The following is a 26701-nucleotide window of genomic DNA, read 5'->3' on the forward strand; positions in this document are numbered from 1 at the left end:
GACCTGCTCAAGGCACCGCGCAAGTGTGGCGCCTCAAATTCAGGGAACATCAGAAGGTGGGGAGGGGCCTCATTGTGGGCAGGCTCAGCCAGCCTCATGGTTTGCCTTCTCCTAGACTTGGCCAGTTCATATTCCAGTTAATGTGCACAGACTACATAAGGACAGTTTTGCCCTTCAAAAACATAACAGAAAATGGTCTTTGATTTCTCGCAAACACTCTTGGGCTTATCTCTCCATGTGAATTGTGACAGTAAAACAATAAAAATTGAGATTTAATTTTAACTCGTGTTGGTGAGTCTGGGGCAGTAAATGAAGATGATGGGCTAGAGAAATATTAATCCAGGTTGGCTATTTAACGTCTGCCTTTTTTTTGAGGAGAACACTATTGAAGGCACCTGTTCAGGACAATGAAATTCTTCAGTTATATTTTAGTTTATCGCCGGTTTCTCCTTGTAGTGTTCACTCTGTTGATTTTATTGCCCCTGCCACTCATCCTCCGCACCAAGGTAAGTGAACCCGGAGAATGGGCTGGTAGGTTTTCTGATTTATCTAATTGTCCTTTATTGTTGCTATGTAATTTTCTGGCTCAGAGCTGAATGGGTGGTGACACCTTGGGCTTGAAATCAGGATGGTTATACATTGTGTTTTGTCCATTTCTTCTCCTTTTTAATGATTAATGTTGTTGATTCTCGGTATGATTAACTCCAATAATTAAATAGTATATTCAGTCAGAATTGTTCTCTGCCTGGCAACCATATGAGAGGAAGAACAAAAGAATCACAGCCCTTGAGATGCTGTCATTCTAGTTATCAATCTCCAGAGAGCATCCTGGGTTAACACAATCCCTTCCCCTGAGACTAGGCAGCAATGTGACACTGGGGGAAAGAGCTAGAAGAAAACTTGGGAGTCCTAGGGAGGGTCTAGCGCAAACTAATTTACTTGACAGCTCCGTGGCTTGGTGTGGGCCACGGAACCTTCTGGAAATTTAGTTTCCTTATGCTTCATTGAAAGCATGAAGTAATTTTCCTTGGTTAATCAGAAAAGTCTAATAAATAATTGTACATGTTCTGATCATTTGAGATTTTATATCATTTTGGTGTACTTGTAGGGATTTTTCTGTTTCCTTTTAAGTGTGGTCAGTCTATTAAGTCCAGAATAATAAACGCAATGCATTTTTAATACCTTGGGGAAATGATTGTATCAGCAAACATTTAGTGAGCACCTTCTCTACGCCAGGCACAACGAGTGTCTCTTGGTGGTAAGAGGACAGTCACCAGAGTCAGGCTCTCTGCTTTAGGTCCCAGGTTTCCACTTAGAAGCTGTGTGACCTGGACAAATTAATTGACCTCTCTGTGCTTCCACGGTCTCATATGTAAGACTGAGAGAGTAACGGGCTTGTTGTGAGGATTAAATAAATAAGCACTCATCAAGCACTTATTTGGAGCTGTGGCTGGCACACAGTAAGTGGGCTAGTGAGAATCTCCCCAAATCTGCTGATCCCACAGCTGTGCAATTCCCGCCACCCCATGATGCCTTTTCTCTGAGTAGAAGAGAACCTTTCTGATGTTCTTCTCTCACAAGCATTAACCAAGGTTATACTAGTCTGGGTAAAAATAGAATTGCAGTAATTATAATACTCCAGCCTCCCTCAGAAGTCTGCCACTGTCTGAAGGAAAGTCGTGTCAGCTACTGAAAAGTCTTTTTTGACTCTGTCAAGGCCTCCTCTACCTGCAAAGCCGGCAAGGGATCTGGCCTCTGCCGCCCACAGCTGCGGGGTGTCTCCTTCAGGAGCAGGAGGGGCAACGGAGGTCTCACAGTGCCCCGAAGAGGGAGGGAAGAACTCTCTCCCACTTCTCATCAAATATTGTTCTGAACCCCCAAAGTTTTAGAGAATGTCTAGTGAAAACAGCAGGCACACTCCGTGGTCTTTGGTTTGGTTGGTTTTGTTTTGCAAATTCTTTGTGACTAATCCTCCCCTGTTCGCCCTGCCCCTCCCACCCCAGCTAGTTCTGAGGACTCTTCTATGAGTCTCTGGCAGCCACTAGAGGACCAATGTGAATCACAGACATAGGGATTTCATCTGAATGCCCACCGCCACCTGCTTTGAAGACTCGTCACTCCATCTAGTGTGCAGGACGGCCTTCTTCTTCCAATTCCCCTGGTCCTACCTGTGCCCCAGACCTGGCTGACTCCTACCATGAGTACATCCTGATTCATACCTGGACCCCTGCTCTACTTTAATTTTTCTGGGTTAGTCTCAGCGTAAGTCCTTACTTATGGCAGAGAAAATAAGTTAAACTAGTCAAGACAAACTCTGGCCATGACTGTGTATCATCTGTGCTGCTCCTTTGACATATACGCATATGACACTTTGAGTATCTTCCACAATTTTCAGAGGAAGTGAATATAAACTCTTTGAAAAGGAAGAACAATTAAATTAATAAAAAGCAACATTCTCCATGCATGAGTCATTAACCAGAAAGTGTACATTAGGTCTGTGGGGAAACCTGGCAACAAGTTGCATTTGACAAACTGTGTTCCTCTTTCCTTTCCCTCTAATCAACTCATTTGTTAAAACTCAATTAATGTTAATGGGAGGATTTTTTTCTAGTACAGTAACATGATTTCATTTTTTGTTTACTCTAAATGGATACTTAACCATTCAATCAACCGCTAATCAAACCCAAAGAATATTATTTTAACTTTTGCTTACAAGGAGAGCAAAACTTTGTTTCAGAGGATGTGGGCCTTTGGAGTGTTTAAAAGTTAGGTAGAGGCTTACTTTGACATGAATGCAAATCAATTTATTGTAACTTTCATGTTACCAAACTGGAGAACCCTATGCTTGCTTCCAAACCCACAATAATAGTCAAGCAAAACAAAGTCAATTTTGCTTTATAAAAACACAGTGAATCTACATGATGTAGAACCAACAAACAATAAGTTATTGGCTGATTTTTTTTCATTTTCCTTCTGATTACTGAGTTGTTTCTATAGACCAGCCTTAACCCTTACCTTAATTTTACCTTAATTCAAAAATGTAGCATCAAAGATGAGAGCCCCTAAGTGACTTTGCAATGTAATGTTCAAAAGGGAGGGGAAGGGCTTCGCTTTGCAGACATGTGACCCAACAAAGGCCACATAGATGCTATTGAAACTGGATTTGAACTCAGGTTCTGTCAGAACTCAGAATTCATGATTTAACAGTGGTTTTGTTTTACTCTTTTCTATATTTTGTACTTTTGAAGATTTACCCTCTATTTTGAGGAGTCACATAAAGTGTGGCTTGATAATCATTTATCAACAACTCAGGCATATAACTCTTTACAATAATGCTTTAGACAGGTCAGACCAGAGAAGAGGTGCATCTTTGCCATTTCCTCAATTGACCTCATGCAACTCGATGTCTTTAAGGTAGAAAATTGCAGTGATTCTAACCACTGGGGGCGGACCTATGAGAACTGGAGCAGCGGTCTTGTGTGTCATTTGCTGAATGTCCCAGAGTCCCAGCTATACAAGCTTGTATTATCAGCTTGTCAAGATATGGTGCCCCTTCCCTTCACACGTGTGCCCAAATGTTTACCATGAGTCATGGCATTTAGTGGGCATCTTAAAATCTTCTAGTTGGAAGAGACCTTGGAACTGTGTATTTCAGTGTTTTCATGGAAATAATATTTTATAGCAAAAGAAAATATGTACTGATATCACCCCAGAAGCCTATGAGCATAAGTCAAACAGAAGCTCAAATTGAATCCTTATGCATTAGGTATTGTAATTGGGCAAATTTTGCAGATTAGAAATGGAGATAGAAACATGCAAATAGCTTACCAAAATGTGGCTCTACAGATGTTTCCAATCAACATCTGTCTGACTTTAGAGCCAGTGATCTCAACCACAACTGAATATCTGTGTCTTTATAGCTTCCGAGGGTAATAAGTATACTCCTAACACATTGGTGTAAATGTCACTTTACTAAAGGAATTGTATTTCCTTATTGCTTTACACTGAAACATCAAAAATACTGTCTTTTTAATCATCACATAAGTATAAGGGTAGTCCTAGCCCTTTCCCAATTAGTAGTTAGTGGTCAGTAAAACAAGCCTGTAGTGTAATTGATATTTATGTAAATATTTGAGTAAAATTAATAATTGCACTGCATTTTTCTTTTTGGAGAGGGAATATCTTAAATATTCCCAGATAAAAACCTGTTAAAATTGGCCTAGGCTACATGCCGTAGTCCCAGTGATATCCACAGTGCAACTTTGTTCTTTTATGACTATCTGTAGCAGCTTGTTAATTTTACTTCTCAGAACTCCGTACTATTTCTTTACTTATTTTTCTAGTTTCTTGGCTTTTCTTTGTATTTCTTTTGATGGAACAAAATGATAAAAAGAAGGCCAGGTTTGTTTGAGGAGTTTTAAGAGGAGAAAACTGAAGAATAATATTTTCTGTTTGTAGAGAGCATCCTTCCAGGTGTGTCACTCCATCTAATTTACCCATTCATTATGGACCCCTTTTTTTTTTTTTTTTTTCAGTTAAGAAGACAGGAAAACAGCCACACGGATACTGAGCAGCATTCCCTAGCTGACTGGTTGTAAATCCGAGACCAGATTTCAGGTTTCTGTCAGATACTTCAGGATTTCTCTGGAAAATATTTTACACCAGGAGAAACTTGAAGAGAGGAGAGGGGAAGAGTCAGCCGAGCAGAGAGCCTTAGGGCGCCGGACCGGCCCCAGGTTAAGGATGGAGGAAACACAGCTGGGAGGGCCACCTGTCGTGGGCTGCTTCTGTTTCCTTCCCAATCTATGCATCTGATGCATCGTAAATTTCAAAGTTATAATAGAAATTATAATAAGTAAAAGAAATGATACATAATGAGAGTCTTACGGTGCTCCATCTAGAAAAACTAAACAGATGGCAGAAAGAGAGCTCTTGTAAAGAAATGTAAACCTTAAAGGGATAAAGGCTCTGATGGAAGGGGGAAAGTGGTAGGTTGAGAAGTCTGACAAAGGAAAGGAAAATGAGTGGGAGAAAATTTAAAAAGACCACAAGTGAGAGAAGAGGGAGGGCAGAATTCTGAGAAAACATAAGGAACTTTTAAAGGGGCAAATCAAGTAATGAAACAGTTGATATTGTTTTTTTTGTTTTTTTTTTTTTTTAATTTTTTTTTTTTTTTTTTTTTTATATATTTTTGGCTGTGCTGGGTCTTCGGTTCATGCGAGGGCTTTCTCTAGTTGCGGCAAGTGGGGGCCACTCTTCATCGTGGTGCGGGGACCGCTCTTCATCGCAGTGCGCGGGCCTCTCACCACCGCGGCCCCTCCCGCCGCGGGGCACAGGCTCCAGACGCACAGGCTCAGCAGCTGTGGCTCACGGGCCCAGCCGCTCCGCGGCATGTGGGATCTTCCCAGACCAGGGCTCGAACCCGTGTCCCCTGCATTAGCAGGCAGATTCTCAACCACTGCGCCACCAGGGAAGCCCTGATATTGTTTTTAATGTTGGTCTAAACTGCTGTAGAGATTTAAGATAAAGGGGGGAAATGCTATAAACTCCAAGAAAGTGAACATTTTAGATACAAAAGAGCATCAGAATGATGGAGGGCAAGAAAACGAAAGCATGGAATCATGCTAATTAATGTGGTAGGAGATGAACAAAACCAGAAAATCCAAATGTGATATATATTTATTTCATGAATATTTGATGAGAACTTGCTAGGCCCAAAGTACTGTGCTCAGTGAACAGTGGCATATTACGCAGTTTAATGTTTCTGCTTTCAAGTAGCTTGCACAATTGCTGAAAAGTCAATATATACCACGGCCAACATTCATCACAAAATAAGGTTGTATATAAATCCATGCCAAATGATGGAAACAAATGATTTGTGTTATAGACGTGTAATTAAAAGGTGAACATACCTCTAGGGATTCATCATTCTTCAGCCCCTCCATCCCCCCAAGCACACACATCCCACTTGCCCACAACCTGCTACTCCTTCTATTTTCCCTGTCTCGGAGAATCTGCTACCCCATTTCCAGGTCTGAAATCTGTGTGTCATGTCAGATCCCTCAGATATTCCTAAGCCCTCATCCCTCAGTCTATGTTGCTTTACCTCCTGAATCCACCCGCTTCCCATTTGTGTCTTCATGTCCATTCCTGCTGGCACTGCTCTCCTCAAGCCTGTCTTTTCCTCTCTCTTTCATAGACCATTTTCACACTTTTCCCCCCAGAGTCTCCTGCCAGAGGACTATTTTTAAAATGTCAACCTTGTCCTATTGTACCACTGGTCAGACATCTTCCATGGCTCCCTTTTGCAGACAGGGGGAAAATATCTAAACCAAACATGTATATACTGATGGATCTTTGGGATTTTGCCATTTATTCCTCCTAACAGCCCTCCCCAAAGCCCCCAATACCTATCTCCCGCACTGCATTCACATTTCCCATGGGAGCAATATTTCACTATCTGCCGCCCTAGGAGACCCATGATTGTTCTTCCCTCTCTTTCTCTGCACGTGCTGCATGGAACATGCAGGAACGCCCACTCCTCTCGCCCTGTCCTTCTCGGGAAAGGCAGCTTGGGCTGTGATACAAACAGAATCCTCCTCCATGCTCTCATTGCACAGTCATGGACACATCGGCCTCCATCGTAGTCTGTATTCCATTTTGCCTTTATCTTTGCCTCCCCCTCTAAACTGCAGATACCTCAAGAACACAGAACATGTTGTTTAACTTGTTTCCTCCGGCCCAAGCACAGTGCCTGTCACACAGTTAGATAGTTGATAACTGTGCTGAACGGATGGATTTAAGGACCTCTTGCGGCAGAAGGATATGGTACCTAAGCTAGATCTTGTAGGAGGGATAGGATACAGGAGAAAGGAAACGATGAAAGGAAAGAACTTCAAATAGAGTGTAGAGAGCGACTAAGGGACAGAACAAGAATGTAGGTGTAACAGGAGTGTGTCTCTTCCATGAAGCTCTTCTTTTCCTTTCATGATACATATTTATACCTTGGTTGGTAACAATAGTATATGTGAACGTCTACTGTCAGCCTCCTAACAACCATTAGAATAGTCAATATTATCCCCATTTTACAGATGAGCAAACAGACACTCAAAGAGGTTAAGCAATTTGCCCAAGGTCACACAGCCCCTCAGGGGAGTGGGAGGATTTAAAGACAAGCTGTCTGGCTCCCAAGCCCATCGATGCTATTGCTTCCTTAACAGCATTTATATCAGATTTTGAAAACCTCGGGCACCATTGTTCCTGCATTTGTAATTACAAAACACATGTTGAGATGAGGTTTCCCACTGCCTGGATTACAGAGCAACCACGACCCCTGATGACCAAATAATGTGAGCAAGATAAAACTTTGGTTGTTTTAAGCTGCTGAGATTTAGGGGGGTTTGCCACAGCATAACCTAGGCTGTCCCAATTTATCTAGCATATTCTGAAAAACTCCCCAAGTGATTCTGTCATGCTACTCTCTGGCCCATGTCCTCATCTGTAAAATGAACAAGACTCTTAAAAGAGTTTTCAATGTTATCTGTGGATTGGCTGCCCCAGATTCACCTGAGGTACTTAATGGATGTGAAGTCCAGGATGCTGCACATTTAAAAGACTCATCATGATTCGGAAGCAGTTAATCCATGGCCTGAATTTTTATCACACCCTGGTGCCTTGTCAGATTGGAGAACAAGATGATCTCTATGGCTATGTCCAGTTCCACTGTGTGCATGGGGTGCGAATACAGCATGTCTCCATTGCTAATTGTTTTCAGAAGTTAGATGAAAAGGAGTTAAAAATTCCCTTGTAACTGACATAGTGGAGCCACCAATTGCCTTTCCTTGCTACCCATTTCGGGCTGAAAACTAACTAGAAATGCTAATTATTTTTCCTTGACTTTGTAGTTGAGCTTCTTACTCTCCATCTTCCAAGATGGAGTCACTTTAAGCTTTGCAGTTAATATGGATTGAGTCTTGAGAATTTCCTGCAGCAGTAGGGGTAGGTGTGTCACGAACCATACAAAGCCCTTTACGGGTTCTGTCAAATAATAATAGTGTTTTTCTTGTAGCACACAGATTTAGAATGCATTACTTTTCTCCTGTCTTAATTGCTTTGTGTTCTTTTTCTAAAATCAATTGCAGTGAGTGAGGCCTGTGATTGGTCCTGCTTTTCTCAAGCTGTGCTGAGAGATCGTACCCACATATGTACTAATTCATCAGTGAAATTATTCCATAATATCAGTCAGTGTGTCATTAAAAAGGGGGAGAAGAGGTGAAAAAAACTATATTTTAAAGCCTAATTTATATTTCAATTCCATCCGGAACTATAATTTCAAAGAGAACCAAGGTGATTTGTAAATATAATCAGCCACATTTCCCAAGATAATTTGTCACTCAGAACTTCAGTGGCGGGGAGTCATTATCCACATTGCCTAGTCATAGGGTCATTTGCCTTTATTGCCTCGGTAGCAAGTTCCTGGCTGCACTTACTTGGGGCGGTTAAGACAACATATGACTAATATTGTGAAATGGGGAAGTGGGAGAGTGGCAGCTACTGGGAAGTGACCTATGCAAGTAAAAGTTTTAGTTCCAATTCCAGCTTATTAGCAAGAGAGGTGAGACCCTCAGGAGAACTAGAGAGACAATTCATCCACCGGGATGAGTGTCAAAACATCCAGTGCCAGGCAAGTAGAAGAGAAAACAGAAAAGAGAACAAGGCAAAGAAAAGAGATTCCTAGGCTAAAGAATTTATGCCTAGTAGAGTGATTGTTTTATATAGGGCTCAAGATATATGAATAAAAACAGCTGTAGAAAAGACACCGAGGGAAAAAAGCTTCATTCATTTAATAAATATTACTGGGCACTTACTATATGCCAGGCATTGGTTTAAGTGCTGGGAATAAGGCAGTAAATGAAACAAGATGTGCTCTCATGGATATACTTGGATTGAACTCTACTACATACTAGCAATATGATTATTGATCCTAAGTTCAACATGGAATTACCATACCTACTTTACAGAATTTTGGTAAGGACTACATAAAACAAGTATTATATCTGGCATGGCATGTCGCAGGCATTCACAAATGTTATTTTCCCCTCCTCTTACTTAGTCATAAGTCAGAAAAACAGATTTGCCTATTTATTTGGCAAATATCTTCACCTTTTAAATAAGATTTCCTATCTTTAAAGCCCGTGATTAGCAGTCTAGATGAAGTTTGTACAATTAAGACCTCCCTCATCCCTTTCTCCACCATAAACACAAAGCTAATAAACATCTCTGTAGACCAGAATGGGTCAGAAAAGCACACAAGCAGAGCAAATGTGAGAACCTGTGGTCTAAAGTGCTCCCACATCATTCTAGGGTCAGAGTTAATTTTAGTGCCACAAACTAAGGGCTGGAGAGTGGTTTTCTTGGCAACTATGACAGGCCCAAAAAAAAGCTAGACTGACCACTGTCTGTGGTGGCATTCAGAGGAAGCAGATTCTGCCCAGCCTCCCAGGCAGGGCTGATCCAAGCTTCCTGATCCAGCTAGATGGCAGGATTTGCATTGTCCTGGGAGGACAGGACCTCAGGCTGACAAGATAAGGCACATTCTGGACTATGAGCTAGGGACTGGCTGGAGGCAACTGTAAAACTTCTAGATGGTGAATAATGAGTACAGAAAGAAAAAACACAAAAACAAAACACCTACCATACAGGGTAAATCTGGAAATACAATTTCAAAAGGCAATAAGACAACCAAGAAAGTCTGACAATGAAATCAACACAGAGATGAAAACACTCCACATAAAATGAAAATAACAGGGAAATCAATAGATGAGGAAAGGGGGAAAATCCACAATAGATGACAAATTATTTTTAATATAGAAATATACAATATTACAATATTGTATTACAATATGCAATTACACACCAACATATTAAATAACCTAAAAGTGGATAAGTTCCTAGAAACATACAACCTATGAAGACTGAATCATAAAGAAACAGAAAACCTGAACAGACCAATAATGAGTGTGAGGTGCTTGAATCAGTAATCAAAAACTTCCTAACAAAGGCAGGCCAGGACCAGGGCTTCACTGGTAAATTCTACCAAATATATTTTAAAAGAATTAATGCCAATCCTTTTAAAACTGTTCCAGAAAATTGAAGAGGAGCGAACACTTCCAAACTGATTTTATGAGGCCAACATTATCCTCATACCAAAGTCAGGCAAAGAGACAATACAATGAAAGGAAATCACAGGCTCCTCAACAAAATACTAGCCAACCAAACTCATTAGCACATTAAAAGGATCATACAACATGACCAAATGGGATTTATCCCTGGGATACAAGGATGATTCAATATACACAAAACAGTTAATGTGATGTATCACATTAACAGAATGAAGGAGTTTTTTAAATCACATAATCATCTCAATAGATGCAGACAAATCACTGACAAAATTCAACATACTTTTATGATGAAAAACTCTCAACAAATTAAGTATAGAAGGAATGAACCTCAACATAATAAAGGATGTATATGACAAGCCCTGAGTACTTAACATCATACTCAATGGTGAAAAACTGAAGGCTTTTCCTCTAGGATTAGAAATAAGACAAGGATGCCCACTCTCACCACTTCTATTTAATACAGTATTAGAAGTCCTAACCAGAGCAATTAGGCAAGAAAAAGAAATAAAAGGCATTAAATTGGAAAGGGAGAAGTAAAATGATCTTATGTGTAGAAAACTGTAAATACTCTACAAAAAACTGTTGTAATAAACAAATTCAGTAAAGTTGAAGGATACAAAATCAATGTAAGAAATCAGTTGTTTTCTACACACTAACAACTATGAGAAAAGAAAATTTTTAAAATAATCCCATTTACAATAGCATCTAAAAGAAAAAAATACTTAGGAATAAACTTAAGCAGGAGTTTCACCTTCTGAAAACTATAAAACTGTAAAACATTGATGAAAGAAATTAAAGGAAACACACATAAATAGAAAGACATCTCATGTTCATGGATTGGAAGACTGAATATTGCTAAAATGTCCATCTACCCAAAGCAATCTACAAATTCAGTGCTATCCCCATCAAAATTCCTATGACATTTTTTACAGAAATAGATAAAACAATCTTAAAATTCATATGGAACCACAAAGACCTTGAATAACCAAAGGTATCTGAGCAAAGAGAATGAAGCTTGAGGCATCACACTTCCTGACTTCAAAATACATTACAAAACTACTGTAATTAAACAGTATCATACTGGCATAAAGACAGACATATAGACCAATGAAACAGAATAGAGAAATCAGAAATAAACCCATGTATATGTAGTCAACTGATCTTTGACCAGGGTACCAAAAATACACAATAGGCAAAGGACTTGAATGGACATTTCTCCAAAGATGATATACAAATGACCAACAGACATATGAAAAGGTACTCACTATCACTACTCATCAGGGAAATGCAAATCAAAGCCACAGTGAATTATCACCTCACACCTATTAGGATGGCTTTTATTTTTTTTAAAAAAGATAAGTGTTGGTGATGATGTGGAGAAATTGGTACCATGGTATACTGTTGGTGGGAATAATGAAATGATGCAATCACTATGGAAAACAGTATGGAGGTTTCTCAAAAATTTAAAAATGGAACTACCATAAGTATGATGCAGCAGTCTCACTTATAGGTATATAGCCAGAAGAATTGAAATCAGGATCTTGAAGAAGTATTTGTACTCCCATGTTCATTGCAGCATTATTCACAATAGCCAAAATATGGAAACAACCTAAATGTCCATCAATGAATGAATTGATAAAGAAAAATGTGGTATCTATAGACAACAGAATATTATTCGGCCTTAAAGAAAAAGAAGGAAATCATGTCATCTGAGACAACATGGATGAAATCATGTCATCTGCGACAACACGGAGGACATTATGCTGAGAAATAAGCCAGTGATAGAAGGAAAAATACTGCATGATTCCACTTTTATGAAGTATCTAAAATAGTCACACTCATAAAAGTAGAGAGTAGAATGGTGGTTGCCAAAAGTTGGGTGGAGGGAGAAATAGGGAGTTGTTCAACAGGTAAAAGTTTCAGTTATGCAAGATGAGTAAGTCCTAGAAATCTGCTGCACAACACAGTAACCATAGTTAACAATATTGTATTGTGCACTTAAAATTTTTAAGAGGGTAGATCTCAAGTTAAGTGTTTTTCACACACACACACACACACACAAAACAAAAACAAACAAAACCCAGAATGGGGCCTGAGGAAACTTTTGGACATGATGGATATGTTTGTTACCTTAATCGTGGTGATAGTTACACAGGTATATGCATATGTCCAAAACTCAGCAAACTGTATACAATATATATGTGCAGTTTTTTGTGTATCTATTAATCCTCATTTTTTTTAAAGAAATATAAAGCAAGAGCAGGTCAATATTAAAAAAAAAAGACTAGTTAGAAATCTTGGAAATGAAAATAAAGTCTCTGAAATTAAAAAAAAATCAAATTTTAAAAACTCAAGATATAATAAACTGTGAACTTTAAACTGAGTACACTTGAGGACATAATCAGTGAACTGATAAGAAAGAATACTAGGAATTCACCTAAAAATCAGACAGAATAATAAATAAATAAATATGCTTTACATGAAAGAATAATTTGAAGGATGAATTCAGAATTTCCAACATACATGTAAAAGGTATTCCTGAAAAAAGAGGGACTAGAAGAGAGATTATATTCAAAGTAATAATGGTTAAATTTTTCAGAATTAAAAAAGATATGAATCCTCAGACAGAATATGCATTTCTATGCACAAAATAATTTAATTAAATATTAGTCCATATTTAGACACATCATAAATGAAACTTCAAACCATCAAAGATAAGGAGAAAATTTTAAAGCTACCAAACAGTAAAGAGAAAAAAAATTATACAAAAGGATGATAATTAGATTAATTTCTCATTTTTTTCAACAATAATGAAGATGTCTAGTACAGATTTACATGACCCTTATGGAGAAAACTTCAAAATGTTATAGAAGGAATTTAATGAATACCTAAATGAATGAAAGTGTTCATAGATGGGAATATTTTAAGGCCATTTCTTGTTTTATAAATTCTGTGTAATTTCAATAAAAATCTAAAATTCAAAAAGTAAAAGCCTAAAACTATAAAGGCAAGTTTGAGAAAAATGTAAGATAAGGGACTTGAGGTACAGATTGTAAAACTTATTGAAAAGCTATAGTAGTTAAAAGAGTTTAGTAATTCTGCAAGAGTTGATGTTTGAAAGGCGGTGGGAGGAGTAGGTGATTGAGGGACAAAACAAAGAGTCCATTAACACATGTACCTGCGTTTGTAGCGATTTGGCACAGGAAATAATATAGCAACACGAATTAGATGGACCAAAGATGGACCATCTAATAAAAAAAGCCAGGGCATTTTGGTTATACATTTAGAAAAAAGGCATCAGATTCTTCTACAAATAAATTTAGGCCCTACACTTGAAAACAGCCTTTTTAAGTTTTAGAAAAAAATATGGGAATATAATAGAATATAGAAAGAATTTCTCATACAAGGTAGTAAAAACACAGAATATAACAGAAAGGATTTTAAAATAACCGCATTAAAATTAAAATCCTCTTATCAGCCAGAAATAGAATAAAGCAAATTTCATAGATGAGTCAGAGAGTAAGAAAAATATTTGCAAATATATACTTATAAAGAAATATTATTAAGAATCTAAAAATAACTCCACAAATTCATGATAAAAAGAAACAAACAACTGAACAGAAAGATGGAAAGAGACTATAAGGTAATTTGCAGGAGAGAAACAATTATGTTCAATAACCATGAAAAAAACACTTCAGTGGTATTCAAGCAAATGCAAATTAAGAAGAACTTTCCATACTATCAGATGGTCAAATAAATAAATTAGTCCAATATGCCAATGGTTGGTGAAACGGAACTTTCTCACATTGTTGGTGCTAATACTGTATAAACTGATACAACCATCTTGCATACTTTCCACTCAGAAATTTCGATAACTACTTTTATACACTAGCTTAGAAAATCTCTTTCCTATATTCACTTTGGAACTAAGTACAAAGATGTTCGTAGCCCATAAACAGCCATCAGTAGAAAAACGGACAAATGAATTCTAATGTATTTGTAAAAAGAAATGCTATATCCATTTAAAACAAATTAACAGTAGGCCTTCATGTATCAACATGAATGCATTTGAAATAGATAAAACATTGAGTGAAAAAGCAAGCTGAAAAATCACATATAAAGGAAATCTTATTTAATCTCAAAACCACATGATGTTTATTAATGCATTAATGGCTACATGTAGTAAAATCACAAAAGCATGGATAGAAAGGATACACATCCTAGATAGTGGTTGACTTTCAGGATTTCAGAGGAGAAGGAAGTGGAGTGGTGTATATAAATCTTGAATGTTTTATTTATTTTTTAAAAATTCAAGCAAATGTGGCAAAATATCAGCATTTTAAAATATGTGTACAAATGTGTTTATTATATAATTTTCCATATGTTCTTAATATTTCATAATTTAAAAAATGCTTTTAAAACATATACTGCTAGGAGGCTTCTTATGCTTCATTTTTTCAAAAATATCAGGGATCAGGAATTTATTTTTTTAAATTTTTATTAGAGTATAATTGATTACAATGTTGTGTTAGTTTCTGCTGTATAGCAAAGTGAATCAGTTATACATACACATATATCCACTCTTTTTTAGATTCTTTTCCCATATAGGTCATTAGAGAGTACTGATCAGAGTTCCCTGTGCTCTACAGTAGGAAGTCCTTATTAGTTATCTATTTTATATATAGTAATGTGTATGTGTCAATCAGGAACAGGAATTTATTGCCCATATTGGTTGGTAATCATCTGCACGTAATCTCTCTGGTAGTCTGAGAGAATCTGCTTTTAATAGGAAAGGTGGAGATGGCCCTAAATGAGCCAGAAAGGCACAGCATACACACACAGGGCAGGAAAACACAGTCAAGTGACATTACGCCTCACACTATCGAATGGAATTTACAACATCTGTATTCTGCACAGCTGCCTCTGCCTGGTGGATGTGGTTTGTTTGCTGAACTTCTCGGTGTAACTTTTGGAAGTGGTAGGGGGTATATAGGTTTTTTTAACAGAAAATCGCTGTTTTTATTTTTGAGGAAGTCCTCTGGACTTTTCCGCCTTTATTTCATATAGTATTTTGAGAAGGAATCATGACTTAAAAAATATTTCTGTAAGATCAGTCTTACTCATAATTTTGAATCTTTTTTCCTTCCTGTATTTTCCTTCACAATAAACAAAATGAAAGTAGACGTTACTTGTGTTGCTCTCACTCAGTTCAAGAATTTATAATACTAAAATGTTTTGCTATCTGTGGAACAGAATTTGATTCAAGTTTTTACTTGTTATGGTTGCAAGGTTAATTTTAATAAAGACATCAGATGTACTCACGATTTTCACTAGACTTGAGAGGGACTGAGAGGGGAAATGATTCACCCACAGTCTAACTTACTTGACAATTGGCCTTCTTTTACTGTCGTATCAGTGTTTGCTGGTGGTGGTAGTTGTGGTGACTGTGGTGTATAATGGTGGTTACAGTGGTGTCCTTCTGTTTTAGGAGTAGAGGGCTTGATAAGAAGGTGGAGAAAGAGAGGGAAGAGAAAAAAATTAAAGAGACGAAGATGGTAGAGCTAGAGATAATGGGTCACTCTAAGAATTCCCAGTGATATAATGAAGCAATTTTTTCCTCTATCTCAGAGATGGTTCTACAAACATTCAGAATGGTTCAAATATTCAGAATGACTTTTGAGTTGTGAGCACTGAGATAACTTCTGAGTTTTCTTCTTCATCAGAAGAACCTGTTCACCAAAAATCATTCACCCTCATTTTAGTTTTGTTGAACATAATGTAAATAACAAATGAAATGTTTTTCTCTATCTTTTGTTTCTTTCTTTTCTTAACAAAAACGTCCACAGATCTTTGATTTAAAAAAAATAATCCTATATATATTTAATATAAGATTCTTAAAATACTTGACTTTGTGCCTGGATTAACCTTGTGTTGTTGAAGGCCTAAAGTGCCAATGGGAAAGAACACTTTCCTGTCCAGGACTCCAAGCCTGACCAAGAAAGATCACATAATGGAAAACAGGAATTGGAGGAAGGAGGTAGTCCTAGGATAGATCCATCAATAGGATGACTGCATAATTTGTCAGCCAAAGAGGGACACTTTTGAGAATGAAAGTGATTTCTAATCAAAAGGGATACCTGCCCAACAGGTGTAAACCAGCACTATCCCATGAAAACTGGGACAGATGACCATCCTACCCATTCGGAGGGGGACACATCTGTTTTCCTCCTTTTCTAGACTTTGAGCTTCCTTAAGATATGGGAAAAAGTGGCATTTCCAACACACTGTGGGAATGTAGCTATCAGGGACAACAGATATAGTGCCTTAGCCAGATGCAACTGTAATCTCCTGGGACACATATGCAGAAATATGAAATGTATGTAAGTGTTTGTGGGAAGCTCCATAGACAAGATGTAAATGTGAACCTCACATTGAAGAATGGCCAAGTTTTCACAATAGATTATGAGTCTAGGGATTCAGCTTGAGCAAAAAGACACTTACTGGAAGCACGTTTCTGGTTTGCAAGTTGGACCCAGGGATAATGATAAAAGGGAAGGTCTGAAAGGTTACCTCCTCAAACGAGGTAGTAACCCAGGGCTTCTCAAACTGTAACTTACGTAAGAATCACCTGGGGAACCTTAAAATGGTGATCCTGATTCAGAACGCCTGGGGAAGAGCTTGGGATGCTTGCATTTCTCACAAGCTCCCAGATCATGTTGATGCTGCTGGTCCATGGACCACACAGCTGGTAGGCAGAGAAATCCAAATGAGCCATCCAAGTGTTGATTCTCACTTGGTGATATGCAAGGAAGAGCAGGTAGGCAGGTAGGCAGCATTTTTATTACCAGAGATTTTACTCAAATGCTGTCTAAGGCCAAGCAGGTAAGAGAGTGCGTGAGATGGTGCAGAGGTACCGTGCAGAACTGAAAAGCACAAGTCAGTCTCTAAAGGCGAATTTCGGAGTCCTCAAGTCTGGAGAATTACTGACCTGGAAGAATATGATTCCAATGTTACCAAATTCCTTCATTTTTCAAGAGAAGCCAGAAATCTGGATTTTAAATCTAATATGAAATCTGCTGGTTTGTAAATCTTGACTCAAATTAAATGCACACACACACATACCATTGTAAGTCAAGTAAACTGTATTTTTTGCTAGATTTGGCCATCAGTTCGCAACTGCTTCATCTACATAGTTAAACTAGGTCAAAGGGTCCAAGAGGCCACGGTATGGTCACACGCAGGTAGAAGCTGTCACTTAAGAGTATCTGGGGATTCACTGGTATGACTGCCTGATTGAACATTATGGATTAGAGTTCAGAAGGGTGCATGATGAGGAGCAGGGATCAGAACCCAAATATGAAGAAGGAATATGGACAAGACGCTTTAGAAATATTTCAGGAAGTACTGGGGTGAGTTTTTTTTGGTTTTTGGTTTTTGGTTTTTTTGGCTATATTGGGTCTTTGTTGCTGCGCGCAGGCTTTCTCTAGTTGCGGCGAGCAGGGGCTACTCTTCGTTGCGGTGCGCAGGCTTCTCATTGCGGTGGCTTCTCTTGTTGCGGAGCACGGGCTCTAGGCACGCGGGCTTCAGTAGTTGTGGCACGCGGGCTCTAGATCGCAGGCTCAGTAGTTGTGGCACACGGGCTTAGTTGCTCTGCGGCATGTGGGATCTTCCCGGACCAGGGCTCGAAGCCGTGTCTCCTGCATTGGTAGGTGGATTCCTAACCATTGCGCCACCAGGGAAGCCCTGGAGTGAGTCTTATAGTTAGAATGAAGGTGGCCTTGAATGCAAGATGAGGATTTTGGATTCTTTTCAATAAACAACTGAAAAATCACTGACTTGATCATTTTAAATCAGGGCTGGGCCAGTTAAAACATGAAAGTCGTCTACACAAGCAAATAATTTAATACTTGAAATTTTGCTTTTTATTCTGTCCCCAAAGTTGCCCCATCTGAGCAGACGATGAGTTCCTAGCTGAAGTAGACCCATGTGGAAATGAAATTTCAGCACTATGGCAGGGGTTGTGTGTGGTGAACAGAATTCACTGGTACCATACTCTGTTTATTTTTCTGATGTTTTTGCAGTCCCTTAGAGGTTGGTGCTCCAGGCACTTGTCAGGGTAGCTAGTCCCTTAATCCAGCCTCATGAAAGGGAATGACAAAAACGAAGCAGATTTTTGGAAGATCACCTCATTCTGGAACAGCCTTGCCTGCAGTGGAGGAAGTAGAATGGAGGCAGAAGGTCAGGTTTTAGAGGTAAAATGACAGGGGGATGGATAGGACCAAGAAACTGGTTGGTTGTGATTAAAAAGCAAGATAATAAAAAGGTCCATTTTATCTTTGAAATCTAGTTTCTTGAAAGTATGATAGAAAACATAGGGTCATAATGAAGAGCTTTGGGGTTATCCACGTGTTCTAACTAAGAGAAAAAGCAGGCCTGGTCATTCTCTACACTGGCATTTTATTTTATTTTTTAATTAATTAATTAATTAATATTTTTGGCTGTGTTGGGTCTTCATTGCTGCACACGGGCTCTCTCTAGTTGCCAGGAGTGGGGGCTACTCTTTGTTGCAGAGCACGGGCTCTAGGCACACGGGCTTCAGTAGTTGTAGCATGCAGGCTCAGCAGTTGTGGCTCATGTGCTCTAGAGTGCAGGCTCAGTAGTTGTGGCACATGGGCTTAGTTGCTCCGCGGCATGTGGGATCTTCCTGGACCACGGTTCGAACCCGTGTCCCCTACATTAGCAGGTGGATTCTTAACCACTGCGTCACCAGGAAAGCCCCACACTGGCATTTTAAATTAAGCTCATATTCACAGATTCTCTCCAGAGCAAATCAGGAAGATTTAGTCGAAGCTCAGCTTTGTTTCACTGTTTTTTTATTGTTTGTCAAGATTATAGAGGCAGACTTTGTGTATATTGTCAACATCAAAACACCTTTAGTCTTTCTCCTTGAAAAAGCACAACAAAGACATTACACAATCATGGCTTATTAAGAATTTCTTAGAAACCCACTGAAAGTACAGGGTTGCTGGATGAGTAAATACCAGGCCCAGAGGACTCACCCTGAGGTAGGTGAATCAGAGGGCAGCAGAGCTAGAAATGTTATTCTCCTGGGAAAGCCTTAAATAAAAGACCTCATTAAACTCAGACAGCAGTTTTTGTAAATTTGTAAATTTTTCAAACGCAGCTCAGGATTTGCAGAGATTAAGCAGTGTGAGAGCAAAACAAAGCCTATAAGAGATGCTAACCTTTACTGATCACTTAGTACATCCTGGGTGATTTCATATGAAAATTATTTATATAAGCCAAACATAATGACAAATTCCAACCATTCCTTAACAATGCCCTAAAATAGAAACCCACAGTTTTATACCTAGCAAAGCAGAAGATTCTATTAAGAGTCTCCATCCTGTTGAGTCCCCCTGTGTCTTCCCAGGAGCTCAGCTATCTTTCTAAAAAGAAAAGCAGAGGCTCTTCACCTCCAGGTCTGTGTCACTTAGGAGCAAATTCAGTCTTACCCATGCATGTAACAGGGCACTGTCCTTCTTTCCCTGTAAAAAAGTACACCAATAATTTTCTTCTAGGTTGATTTCCCTTTTTAGTAGAGGGAGAGGAAGGTCAGTGTGCCTGGTTCCCACCCAACCAAGAAATGCAGTGAAAAGGCAGGGAGTACATTTTACAGGCCAAATGAAGGTGACGGCAAACAACTATACACGCTGACATGAGCACAGAAAATTGACTACGTGCTGTTGTCTGTTTTGAAGAAAATGTGAAGGAAACATAACAAATAAGGATGTTTTTATGTCATTGGTTTTTCGTGTGTATTAAATTTTGACTCTTGGAACCCCTCAGAAATAACCATTTGCTGCCCAGCTCAAAGGGGCAGGGACCTTCAGAGTTTCTTCTTAACTTTCTCTGTGACTCGACTCTATTCAGCAAATGTGATTGTGATTTGAACGATAATTTCCCAGCCTTGTTATTTCACCTGGCATTTTGCCTTTGTTCTGTCCAGGAAGCAGAATGTGCCTACATCCTCTTTGTCGTTGCCATTTTTTGGCTGACAGAAGCTTTGCCTCTGTCGGTAACAGCTTTGCTGCCTGGCTTAATGTTCCCTATGTTTGGGATCATACCTTCCAAGAAGGTAAGTTCTCCTGTGAATGTTTGACATAATTAGATTCCCTACTTTGTGCTGCTACTTCCAATGAGAAAGCTGTATTTAAAAGGAGCAATAATCCTGTTGATAAACCTTCCACATAAGTCCTCCAAACTTCCAGCTGTTTCTTGCCTCTAGAATTGTGCATGTGTGTCCACCTTCAGGTGGACAAAAACAAAACACAGACGGTGGCTTCTTGAGTCACGTGTGTCAGTAGGAGAAATGTGTGTCCAATCTTCCCAGGCTGACATCCACGCCCGGTGCCTACCTCCCAAGAAAAGGGCCAATTCTTTCACGTCCTGCATCAGCTTTTTCTAGTCAACAGAATTCGGTCTCACACAGTGTTGGAAAAGCAATTCTTGTTTCTAATGAAGAAAAAGCTTCCCTGTTTTCTTTTCTAGACACCTGCCATTTCAGAAGATAAGGCCCAATTAACTTTCACATGTATTTCCATTTTGTTCTTGCTGAGAGTTTATTCATGCTGAGAGGTGTTTCTTACCTTTATACAATCTAAGGGTACCCATCTGAAGAAAGTGGATTCAGTTTCCCATTAAAAGCATGAAATGCATTGAAACCAGAATATCTGTCTCCATGCAGCTTTCAGCCACCCAGCATACAACTGCCTGAAACCACAGCTGAAACATTCTCAGGCAAGATGTCATGTTCAAGATGCCAGGCCATGCAATTTATCACCTTTGGATTTCTATCTTCTGCCTGGGCCCAGTACTGCTTTCATGAGGCTAATCTGTCCTGCAGAGTGGGTGGAGACTTCTGTTTATTAACTAACCCATAATACCCATGATACAGTTTTCTTCCCCTTTCTGTGGGAGAAGATTTTACCACAGCCTTGTGGTTCAATTTAAGCCAAGCATTTCGTAAAGTCAGGTCTCTTGAATATCAGTACCATGAGGTATTTTTAAATAAGGTTTCTATGATTAGATAAGTTTGAAAAATATGTATAGGGTATCCCACACTTTGAGAGTGATAGTATACACTAGTGTTTAAAGGTTTTGAGAAGGCCTACAAGAAAATTCTAGAATCTTAGAAAACTCTTTTTAAACTTATTTGACCACAGAAAAATTTTTTTTTAATTTTATTTATGTATTTATTTTTGGCTGTGTTGGGTCTTCATTTCTGTGCGAGGGCTTTCTCTAGTTGTGGCAAGCGGGGGCCACCCTTCATCGCGGTGCGCGGGCCTCTCACCGTCGCAGCCTCTCTTGCTGCGGAGCACAGGCTCCAGACGCGCAGGCTCAGTAATTGTGGCTCACGGGCCCAGTTGCTCCGCGGCATGTGGGATCCTCCCAGACCAGGGCTCGAACCTGTGTCCCCTGCATTGGCAGGCAAATTCTCAACCACTGAGCCACCAGGGAAGCCCGAAACTTTTTTTTTAAAGAAAAATATTATGTACCTTTCAGAGCATTCTTCGGTAAATCCTGCTCCAAGTGGTTGCCCAAGTATCTGTATACTCTCCTAGTCTCCATTCAAAATACAAAAGAGTGACTGCAGTTTTGGCATAATGGTGGTGATAAAGATATTGGCAAGCCAAAGCTTGACTTGAGACTTTCCCAGATCATAGTCATGGCCATTCTGCCATAGGAGCACAAACTAATTCACCCCAGTTTACAGATGGAGAAATTAAGGCACAGAAGGCACTTGCCTGATGTTGCTCAGCTCTTTAAAAACTCAGGATATGGGTACCCTTTTTTTTTCTATATACTTTTTTCATAGCACTACTGTTTCTGGGTAAGGATGTGGAACTTACTTAAATTTGTATTCAAACACATCTACATTTCTTTCAACAAAATAGAAAGATTATGTAGTTGAAGGTCAAAGTTAAGAGCAGTGAAACAATGTCTTTCTGGTGCAATGTTGTTTTCCCCCCACCAACGTAAATAATGGGTTTAACTGTAATTTCAGGTGGCATCTGCTTATTTCAAAGATTTTCACCTACTGCTAATTGGAGTCATCTGTTTAGCAACATCAACAGAAAAATGGAATCTGCACAAAAGGATTGCTCTGAGAATGGTGACGATGGTGGGTGTGAACCCAGCATGGTAAGTGCTGTGTTTACCGTTCCAGGTTTACATTCCAAACAGACCATTTTTGTGTGGAGCAAATAAACAGATAAGTAAGTAATGCATATCCAGGCCATCATTTGTATGGCAGTGTAATTCATGACTTTTTTTTTCTCTGCAAATATGAAAGTGATATAAAAGGTACTTGAGTTGGAGGAGGAAAAGAAAGAAAACTTTCCTTTCACTGCAGGTCTAATTACAGGGAGATTGGAATAAGTGCACACAACTCGTTCACCTTTTATGCACCGTAGGAGTCAAAGCTGAGAGAAGCCTTGAACCTCAACAGACAAGATTGACAGACTTCAGAGTAGATTTCAGTGCTATCTTGTTTATTTGGCTGATTACACATTCAAGACTTGTTCAAGAGTATCCTTGATCATCAGGGAGGATATTAAGAACCAAAGACATTGCTGACAAAATACAAATATGTGCAGAAAAATTCCAAGGTGAACATTTCTCTTTTTAAATGAACTGTTCCAAAGTGAAGCAATTAAGAAGGTTCATTTATAGAATGTGAAATCACTCGTTAGACTGATTTTCCCCAGTAAAATAAATGCTTTTTTCCATTAAATTGATTGGCTGTTTTGGTTTTAATTCTAGCTCTTGTTAAGAACATAGATGGGAGCTAAAAAAAAAAAAAAATTCCAGTGTCATAATCATTTACCTAATGGCATTATGCTTTAAAGCCTTAGGTGGTTCTTCCCTTCTCATCTTTCTTTAAAAATAGGAAAATTGTATTGAATTATGTTGCATAATTCGTTCCAGGGGGTAACCACATCTGTGTTTATCATTTATGGAGCAAACTGTTTTGTTAAATAGAAAAAAAATTCAATAACTCAGATCAGACACATTTTAAAAAATATCTGTTACTTAAAAATTTTACGACATGTATGTATTAAGGGTATTTCACTCTTACAATGAAATGGTGTTCCATGCCTCTTAAAGTGCTGTAGAAATGTGTCTCTTTTCCTTGGCCACCTACTCACTGGCCCCAGGGGGTGAGGTCATGCACTGCACAGTGAGGCAAGGGTCCTGTCCATTATACCACTAAGCGGTTTTTCAATTTAAGGCATTTTTACCACGCAGAAGTTTTATCAGTTCCCACCCTTTGTGTATTGAAAGATTTCTTGTTTTGCCAGTGCCTTAAGTTAAAATTGTTTTTTTTTTATTAAGAATCATTTCTTGTTTAAACAGTTTTCTTAAAAGTTTTCTTTTGTTTTGTTTTACACATAGAAAATATCCACCTTATCTGTAGTTGGAATTTATAGTGTGGAATTTTTCTTATAGATCTATTTCAAAAGAGAGTCAGAGAATTTCATAAATGGCTCTATATGGAAAGATGTGCTTCTGAATGATTTTCTTGGACCTCCTACTCAAAAGAGATCGTGTTTTTTTCCCAATTGTGATTTTGAAAGCTTATAGACATGGTTTAAAATCCTATAATCTTAGGTATGTTATTTTTTAAGGGAGAAGAATTACTCTATTTGTAAGAGGAGACAATGTAATACATCCAGTCTTGACAACAGGCAGGGATGTCAGATTCAGGAGAGCATGAATAATTGAATCTACAGAAAATTCTGAAACCTCATTTTAGCTAGTGACTTTACCCATTTCTTCCACCCACCATATATTGAACCAGAGTAGTTAACAAGTAAAAAGCAGATTTATAAATATTAACCTCCCTCCTTGCCCTTGTGCCTCCTTGGCACATATACTAATAATCAGAGATACGACCCAAACATAAAAGAAAGGATAAGGGATCTTAAATGCAAATGCTGACCGCACCTTATCTTACTAGTATTTGAAGATGTGTCATCTGTAAAGGGCATTCAGATATTGGTGTAATATTATTAGCTGTTACACCATCTACCAGCTTGCAGTTTGAGTATAAGTTTTATCACTTTTCTGGTTTCGGAGAGAAGATCCTTATGGTTTTCAGGGAGACAAACCTCATAAGAACTCTGCCCTTACATGTGCCATTTTGATTTCTACCTGGCTATAGCTGTCCTCAGAGTCCCTCATCTGGGAGGAATCTTAACCGTCTATGTTTTGAAAAAATTAATTCACAACTCATAAACAACATCCTTTACAGTTAAGTGATACAGAGCTAGTGAAGCTAGAGAGTACAGTTCATAATAAAGGCCCTCTCATTTCAGGCTGACCTTGGGGTTCATGAGCAGTACCGCCTTCTTATCTATGTGGCTTAGCAACACCTCTACTGCTGCCATGGTGATGCCCATCGTGGAGGCTGTGGCCCAGCAGATCATCAGTGCTGAAGCAGAGGTTGAGGCTACTCAGATGACTTATATCAGTGGATCAACCAACTATGGACTGGAAACAGATGGTATCACATGTTGATTTGGCCACAGTGGGGTCTAGTCATTTGGGCAATAGAATAAACTCAAGAATTCTGGGTTATATTTTGAACTAATTGTCCATACATGCATGATGGGAATTTAACCTTCTTCTTTCTCTATGTTCCAGTATTTATACAAGGGAATTACATTTACCCAAATATTTTACTTTCAATTAATGGTTGAATTTACATTCTCTGCCAAAAGGGAAAGAATAAGTATGACGTTTCTATCCTCCAGCCAGTCTGTTAGAACTCTGTCTTTCATGCCTTTATCAGTAGACCTCCAGGTTACTCTTTTATACTGAAATGACTTTTCCTGCATAATATTGGGAACCTTTAATTCTCATATTCTATTTGGAAACAGCATCACATTTTACCTTGGTTATTTCTGGTCTGATAAACTGCTCTGATGCAGTGAAAAAAAATGTTGGGAGGATATTGGTGTTTGTAAAATACTTTACTATGATGACTGTTACGTCAGTACAAGGTGAATTTGTTTATTTTCAGTTTCTAATAATGCTTCCATCTTCATACACACACATACACACACTGATAACCCTTCATTTAAATTTTTTTTTTTTCTATTTAATGTTTTGCAGAAAATGTTAATGGACATGAAACAAGTGAGAGGAAAGAGAAAACAAAACCAGTTCCAGGGTAAAGAATATTATTTTGATTAGGATTTTCTGAATTACATTTTAATAAAATTATAAACTGGGTCAATTTGTTTTTCAGATACAGTAATGATGCAGGGAAAATTTCAAGCAAGATGGAGATAGAAAAGGTACATTAAATTTGATTCTCTCTGAATAATTATATGTAAAATTATATTAGATCTGCAGTTAGATATGTACGCATTTTAAAACCTGTTACTTGCTTCCTTGTCTATAAACTACTTTACTTGCTTACATCAAAGCATGTTGTAATGGTTTGATAAGCTTCATGGATGGACTGAAATCAACATCCTGATAGGAAACATTTTAGGCTCTGAAAATCAGCCTCATTTTCTCCTTTTACCAGGTTCATGGTGATGGCAGTTAGTGTTTGTAGTTTAAAGAAATATAATGCTAGTCTCAGATTGTTGTTTCATTTTCTTATTAAAATCTTGCTGCCTTTTTATTAGGCTCATCCTATTTCTTCCAGGTTATGAACTTAGAGCAACTCCTATTCATGTAGTTACGATTCAGTTATCTTTAGTGTCTTCCTTACCACTAAATTCAATGCAGAATTCATGAGCCACTACTGTCAAACACAGATGGAGGGGTTGTAGCTATTCTGCCTATTCAAGGAAGGAAAGAGACTTTTGTAAACTATCCCGTAGAATTCATTTCCCCAGAATAAATCAATTTTAAAATACTATACTAGGTTGTATTGGGAGCAATATATCTCGAGACCATTGAAAAATAATCCTGCATAGAAATAGTCCGACGGTAACCATGGCGTTAGAAAAATGAGAGTGGGGCATATGTTCCTTCCTCAGGCTATAATGCATTAGCATGCAACTCAATAGGAAAAAGAAAACTTTCTTGTTATTTACAGAAATCTTCAAGGGAAGAGCGATTTTTATGTAAAGAGAAAACTTATACAAAGATAAGTTTTAAACCACTAGCTACAGGGTATATTAAGGGTTTTTAAGATGAGAATTGAATACATATTTATGAAAACATTATCATCTTTAGGGAGAGAAGTAATTCTTTTAAAACATATAAAATCAACAGTATGCCAGCTGCATCACAGAAGAATGCATTAGAAATAAGCTTTAAAAACTGCTGGATAAAAAAAACAAAAAACAAAAAAACTGCTGGATATACTTGCACTCAGTAACTTTCTTGTGGTCATCTTTACAAACCCAGTTTTCTGGCGTGATGCCTAAATTTTGGCTTCCAATGGATTTGACATCCAACACTGTCCTAGGCATTGTAGGAAGGTCTGTTGATGA

At 38.4% G+C, this 26701-nt stretch overlaps 1 protein-coding gene across 2 annotated transcripts in view; it reads left to right on the forward strand.

Moving 5' to 3' along the window:
* Positions 1 to 400: 400 nt before the first annotated feature.
* The window catches only part of SLC13A1 (solute carrier family 13 member 1), a 77030-nt gene continuing 50729 nt past the window's right edge, over positions 401 to 26701 (forward strand). The window contains exons 1-6 of one of the 2 annotated variants that reach the window (XM_007177227.2): positions 401 to 506; positions 20191 to 20319; positions 22249 to 22385; positions 24563 to 24750; positions 25362 to 25419; positions 25498 to 25546. In XM_007177227.2, coding sequence (XP_007177289.1) covers positions 408 to 506; positions 20191 to 20319; positions 22249 to 22385; positions 24563 to 24750; positions 25362 to 25419; positions 25498 to 25546 — 660 coding nt within the window. In that variant the 5' untranslated portion in view covers positions 401 to 407. Of the gene's footprint in view, positions 507 to 20188; positions 20320 to 22248; positions 22386 to 24562; positions 24751 to 25361; positions 25420 to 25497; positions 25547 to 26701 lie in introns of those variants that run through there. The other variant, XM_057550542.1, reaches the window with a different exon arrangement.

This window comes from Balaenoptera acutorostrata, chromosome 7, assembly GCF_949987535.1.
Source record: "Balaenoptera acutorostrata chromosome 7, mBalAcu1.1, whole genome shotgun sequence".
Taxonomy (NCBI): Eukaryota; Metazoa; Chordata; class Mammalia; order Artiodactyla; family Balaenopteridae; genus Balaenoptera; species Balaenoptera acutorostrata.